The sequence below is a fragment of the Lytechinus variegatus genome, chromosome 14, assembly GCF_018143015.1.
Source record: "Lytechinus variegatus isolate NC3 chromosome 14, Lvar_3.0, whole genome shotgun sequence".
NCBI classification, from domain to species: domain Eukaryota; kingdom Metazoa; phylum Echinodermata; class Echinoidea; order Temnopleuroida; family Toxopneustidae; genus Lytechinus; species Lytechinus variegatus.
The window spans coordinates 8,035,851-8,043,030 of NC_054753.1; the positions used below are offsets into that span (position 1 = coordinate 8,035,851).

Genomic DNA, 7,180 nt, shown 5'->3' on the forward strand with positions numbered 1-7,180 from the left:
CAAATTCTTGTAATCATTTGCTTAAGATGATGACTACGAAAGAAGGTGATCTACACAACTTTCGTTATTAAGTTAGTTCAAGTTGATTATCAAAATAACGTTTTGATATTATAATAAAGCGTTTAAGTGCACAAAAAACACCCCCCCCCCCCTCCTTCCCCATCACTTCTGTGCCGCCCCCTTTCATTGCTGCAGGCATGTTATCTACGTTTATTCACTTATTTCATCATATTCTATATTGTGTATCATCATTCTGCGAAAAAAAAATGTAAAATGTTATTTATGCATCGCCTTGCCGTCGTGACGTTTCATGCTGCGCATGAATTATGTTATAGAGTACTATGAGTGATGAATATAGACATAAATTATTTGCACGTCAACACTGCTATTCTCTTTATTATAATTCAGCAGTTTTTATCGGTTATTAGTCGGGTTATTTTGTTGTTTGTTGTATTCTGTATGGAAAAAATGAAAATGTGTTATTTCTCCCCACATTTGAAGACTTACTTACTATGCAAGTTGCTGCTCTGCAGAATATTTCGTCCAAATCTTCCGACGTGTTTTGTGAAGAATTGTCAACATGTTTTAAATAAAAAAAAAATTAAATGCATTTTTGTTACGCTAAGTTCACACCAACGGCGAATGCCGCGCTTTAAATCGGCGATCAATTCGGCGTCATTTTTTTTACTTTTAAAAAATCTCACGATCTAATCAGATATGTTATGTTCTGATAAGCTCTGATACGCTCTGATACGAAGTTCGTTCCCGCTTTGTGCGACAAATTATATCCCGAATCGCTACGGCTTCTCACGTTATGATGCCGATTGATCAGGATTTATTACGCTTTAAATTACGCTTTGATATGCTTTATTCCTCTTTGATAAGCTTTGATGCGCTTATCACGCTTTAAATAACGCTCTGATACGATTATCAAGATCTCTTGTGCATTGATAGGGTCTGTCAAGCTCTGTTACGCAATGACAAAATTCGAGATTCTGATTGCATCCCGCCTCTGATCCAGAGTATATAAAGATGCAGCAGATACACGAAATCATTGCATCTTTGGCAGAAGAACAAGATATGGAAGTTCAATATGCAGACTATGAATCATCTTATGATGTAGACATGACCTTTGTCTCCCTGCTATGTAACTACATCATAGCCCTCCAGGCAGAGGAGAGAGAAAGAACAGCAAAGACAAGAGATTGAACTACCAGCAGGAGGGAGAAGACCATTCATCAGGTGCTGCTGGACCAGGCCATAGGTCACTGAAGAAAGAAGACAGCAGTATGGCCAGTACACTATCCTCTTAGACACACAACTGCGGTTAGAGGACCCTGTTGCCCTCACAATGTTCACTAGAGTAACCCCTGAGGTGTTTGATGAGATCCTTGCTAGAGTTGAACCAGTCATCCAGAAGCAAGAGACTAACTACAGGCACCCTTTGTCAGCTGGCCTCAAACTGGCAATCACCTTGAGACATCTGGCCACTGGGGACAACTACAGATCACTGGCATATGGTTTCAGATGTGGTATCTCAACCATATCAGAGTTGATTCCAGGAGTGTGCACGGCCATTGTAGAGGCGTATAAAGATGATGTCTTCAACATACCTACCACCCCTGAAGCATGGAGCACCCTTGCCCAGCAGTTTGAACAGAGATGGAATATCCCCCATGCCATTGGTACCTTGGATGGAAAGCACATAGCCATTAAGAAGCCAGCAATCACAGACAGTCTCTACCACAACTATAAGGCTTCTTCTCTATACCACTGCTGACATTGGTAGATGCAGAGTACAAGTTCATCTGGATTGAGCTGGGAGGTAAATGACACATGTCTGACTCTGAGCTCTTCGAATGCCTAGAAGATGGGTTCATAGAGCTGCCCCCATCATGCCCCCTCCCTGGAGAAAATCAGCCTGATATTCCCTACTTCATCCTGGGTGACGATGCTTTTGCACTGAAGAGCTACATGATGAAGCCATACAGCAGAAGAGGGATGACAGATGAACAGAGGATCTGCAACTACACGATCTCAAGGGGGAAATGAGTGGTGGAGAATGCCTTTTGCATCATGACCAACAGGTTCCGGTGCCTGTTGGGAATACTGGAACAGAACGTAGATAACGTCACAGAGTTGGTGGAGACTGCTGTGGTGCTCTACAACCTGCTGAGGAAAAGGGTGGCGCTGGCAGCCATTGCCATGGACCACGAAGATGAAGAACACAGCTTCGCACTAGGGGCCAGGAAAGGCTGACCTCACTGGGAAGATGTTCCGCAACCACCTGCAAGGGGGAACCTCGCCAATGTGGATGCCAGACACCAGAGAGATCATCTCAGAGAATACTCTCCAGTGGGTGCTGTTGACTGGCAACAAAGAATGGCTGGGGTGGTACTTCCTGATTGAGTCAAGGAAGGAGTGGCTCAGATATCGTCAGAAGCAAATGATGAAGATAAAGACTATTGTGTCTGGAAATAAGAACATACTCCCATATGCACACTTCGTTTATATCTAATACATGTTCAAAATAATTTTTGTAGTGTGCTTACTTGTGAAGATGTTATTGTTGTTGTTATGTATTTAATCTGATTGTAAAATTATAAATTGAGACTTTATTGATTTCTTACCCATTAACAAGTGGAATGCCTCTGGCCGTCTCACCTGCATCACGCGGTTCAATATAGCAGCAGTGCTGACTTTGAATACTACTCTAACTCACACAAGATGTTCAGTGATACATGGTTACTCTTATGTCCACTTTTTATGAACGAGACCAATAAACTTACAGAGATATGATGGTTATTCAACAAAAAACCCAACATAGCCAAAGTTCATTGACCTTACATGACCTTTGACCTTGATCATGTGACCTGAAACTCGCACAGGATGTTCAGTGATACTTGATTACTCTTATGTACAAGTTTCATGAATCAGATCCATAAACTTTCAAAGTTATGATGGTAATTCAACAGATACCCCCGATTCGGCCAAAGTTCATTGACCCTAAATGACCTTTGACCTTAATCATGAGACCTGAAACTTGCACAAAATATTCAGTGATGCTTGATTACTATTATGTCCAAGTTTCATGAATCAGATCCATAAACTTTCAAAGTTATGATGGGAATTCTACAGATATCCCCAATTCGGCCAAAGTTCATTGACCCTAAATGACCTTTGACCTTGGTCATGTGACGTGAAACTCATGCAGGATGTTCAGTGATACTTGATTAACCTTATGTCCAAGTTTCATGAACTAGGACTATATATTTTCTAAGTTATGATGACATTTCAAAAACTTAACCTCGGGTTAAGATTTCGATGTTGATTCCTCCAACATGGTCTAAGTTCATTGACCCTAAATGACCTTTGACCTTGGTCATGTGACATGAAACTCTAATAGGATGTTCAGTAATACTTGATTAACCTTATGGCCAAGTTTCACGAACTAGGTCCATATACTTTCTAAGTTATGATGTCATTTCAAAAACTTAACCTCAGGTTAAGATTTGATGTTGACGCCGCCGCCGCCGTCGGAAAAGCGGCGCCTATAGTCTCACTCTGCTTCGCAGGTGAGACAAAAATCAGACAATACTACTATTGTACATTAGGAGTGAAAATTTAAAGGAATCAAGTTGCAGAATTCGAAATTTAGATATGCGCGATTAAAGATTTTTAAAATACGCATTTTTTTATTATTTCAAATTATTACAAATTGATTTTCTTACTAATAGAAAAATTAGTAAGAAAATCAATTTCATATGTGAGATAAATAACCCTTATTGTAAAAGAGAAAATAAAACAAAGGAAACAAAATATAAAACATTATAGAATTATAAAAATGAAACATAATAAAAAATAAATAGAAAAAACTGTGGAAAACTAGGAGTTTTCAACAGAGTTTTTCTATTTATTTATTTTTATTCTATTGCCTTTCCTATTTTATTATGTCTTATACAGGGTGTCCCATTAAAAAATGCCCGGTACACTTCTGGTCGGTTTTTTTTTCATTGAAAAGACCAACTTTTCATTTAGTAACTGATCCAAAAATACAAAAATCACATTCAGTTGTTTTGTGTTATATACTTCTTGCAAAGGTGTGTAAACGGTTAAAAATCAGGCTGAACGAATCCTTAACTGTAGGGTCTATGGGCCAAGTATCAAAAGTGGGGTCACCGCTTTGAACCAAGCTCTCTTAAACTCTGTTAAGCTTTCCTACGACTTTGTTAAGCTTTGTGACGCTTTGATGAGCTTTAATACGCTCTCCCCGCTTTACGCAATCCGTGACAGATCGCCTCAAATTTTTAAACAGTTTAAAAATTTTTGGCGCTCTTGCCGAATGTACCAAATTGCTCAAAGCTTTCTCATGCTCTATTACGGTCTTTACGCTTTAATTAAGCTTTGTTACGCTTTGCCGCCGCTTTGCACGCCGCTTTAAAGCGCCATCAAAGCGCCGTTGGTGTGAACCTAGCATTAGCAATGTTTTTTTATACCACAAACAGATGTATTCATCAATGTTGGCATTGGCAGAAATGAGTAAAGTGGCCTGTCACTTAAAATAACATGTTTTCAAATATCGAAAATTATTTCAGTTCGTCTTTTAGCAAAAAAATACCGCATGTGTGGACGAAGAGATTTGGCCTATCCGAAACATTTAATTTCTTCTCATGAGAAGCGATATTGTGCATACAGGTGTTGCCTTTATATCATATGACATGAATTAACTTATTTTTCATGAAATTCGAAATTGTAAATAGAAAGAATTGATATATTATAATACAAATCATTTGTACTGCCACTACTGTAGTCGTCATTGTTTTTAATTGATTTTTTTCTTATTTGTATAATACGGTTAAAAAAATTTAATGGTCATTGATAACCATGAGTGATGATGATGATGATAGTGTTGGGAGTGGTGGTGGAGATGATGGTGATGATGATGATGATGATGATGATGATGATGATGAAGATGATGGTGATGATAGTGATGATAGTGATGATGATGGTGATGATGATATGACGATATGATGATGATGATGATGATGAAGATGATGGAGATGGTGGTGATGATGATGATGCTGATTCTGCTGATGCTGCTGCTGATGATAGTGATGACGATGATGATGATGATGATGATGATGATGATAGTGATGATGATGATAATGATGATGATGATAATGATGATGATGATGATGATGATGATGATGATGATGATGATGATGATGATGATGATGATGATGATAATATGATGATGGTGATGATGATGATGATGGTGGTGGTGGTGGTAGTGTTGGTGGTGGTGGTGTTGGTTGTGGTGGTTGTGGTGGTCGTGATGCTTAGTATGCTTACATAAGATCATGTAAAAAAATAAGCCATGATAAGATTTAACAAAATAAATAAGACAAGATGTATGAATAGGCTTTCCTTTTACCTTTAGATCAGGTCGATGAATGACTCATTGCAGAAACTGACATTCAACCCCCATCCCCCAAGATTCGCGTTTCTGATTTTTTTTAATAACTCTACATAGAATAAGACAAGAACTGATGTAATGTATTGAAATATTATAGTAAAATTAAACAATATAAAGGGATAAAATATGATATACAAAATAGGCCTTTGATCATCCTCCGCACACATTGAGATTTTTGCCCTCAAACAAAGTTTTCAAAATAATAAAATACAGCTCTGAAGACAATTGTTTTTAAACTTGAAATAATGAATGAGTCCTATAAAATCTTAATTTTGCACCCAAACATAATACTGTGCTTTATTAATTAATTTATTGTTTATTTATATCTATTTATTTATTCATTTGTTTATTTATCTCTCTATCTATTTATGTATTTATATTAATTTCATTTATTCATTTACTGTACAGTGCGTCCCACAAAAAAAAACGAAACCGAGATTTATCGATGATTTTATCATAATAATAATAATAATAATAATATAATAATAATAGCCAATTTTTATAAAGCGCTTTTCCCAGAATGGCCCAAAGCGCGTGACAGCATATTATTACCCCGGTCATTGGATTCATTTCAATCAAGCACGAAAAGTGCACAATTTCCACTCCCTGGGGAGCATTCCTTGCATTCATCGCAGCCACATTATGGCGCTGGCAAAATCAAACATACAATATCTTTCGCATCCTACCGGGTACCCATTTAGCACCTGGGTCGAGAGTGGCAAAGTGTGGATTAACGCCTTGCCAAAGGACGCTAGACCGCGGTGGGATTCGAACACACGACCCTCTGTTTACAAGGCGAGAGTCAGAACCACTACACCACGGCTCTTCCATCATAGCTTAATCACAAACACAATAGACAAATAACCTACCATTGTAAAGCTTAGAATCTCCTTTTTCATCCGAAATTGCTTATTATTCACGCATGAGTGAGCAAAAACAATTTGAAGAGGGGATACCAAAAAATCATTTGGTGGGCTGTATCTGGGTTTCTAAAGGAAAACCACATTTTCGAAAAGTTCAATATCTGCTCTTTAATTTGATACCTAAATTACAGAAAATGGTCAAGACATAACAAAGTTCTGGTTATTTGAAATAAGGCTTGAATTTCAATAATTTCATAAAATTAAAAGGTTCTACAGGCTAGCGTTCAAACTCACTTGACACTCCGTTTTGTTGACGATCAGCCATGCATTAAAGTCTTTTGTCAACCATGCTATAGCTTTTGTGGGAAACCTGTGAAAACACGTTTATTTAATGAAATTATGAAAATACAAGCATTGTTTCGAGGGAACGTATCTTTTTTACTTCTTGACCATTTTTGTGATTAAGGTATCAAATAAAAAAGCAGATATTGAACTTTTTAGGCATGTGATGTTCTTTTTGAAATTCAGACACCCCCCCCCCGCCAAATGAGTTTTTGGTATCCTTTCTTAAATTGTTTTTGCTCAATCATGCGTGAATGGGGAATAATCTAAGTAATATCAGATGAAAGAGGAGATTCTAAGCTTTACATTGGTAGGTCATTTGTCTATTGTATTTGTGATTAAGTTATGGTAAATCATCGCTTAATCTCGGTTTCGTTTTTTCTGGGACGCACTGTATATATTTATTCATTCTATTTATTATTTTATTATCGGCAAATGGAATATATACAAAGAAAATTGGATTGGATTAGATATCCAAATGAAAGAAAAAAAATATCTG

The 7,180-nt window shown here is 37.4% G+C and overlaps 1 protein-coding gene across 1 annotated transcript; it reads left to right on the plus strand.

The window, feature by feature from the left end:
* Positions 1-1,351: 1,351 nt before the first annotated feature.
* On the plus strand, positions 1,352-1,780 carry LOC121427917. Its single transcript, XM_041624494.1, has one exon. The coding sequence runs from the start codon at positions 1,352-1,354 to the stop codon at positions 1,778-1,780; it is 429 nt and encodes a 142-aa protein (XP_041480428.1).
* The last annotated feature ends 5,400 nt before the right edge of the window (positions 1,781-7,180 follow it).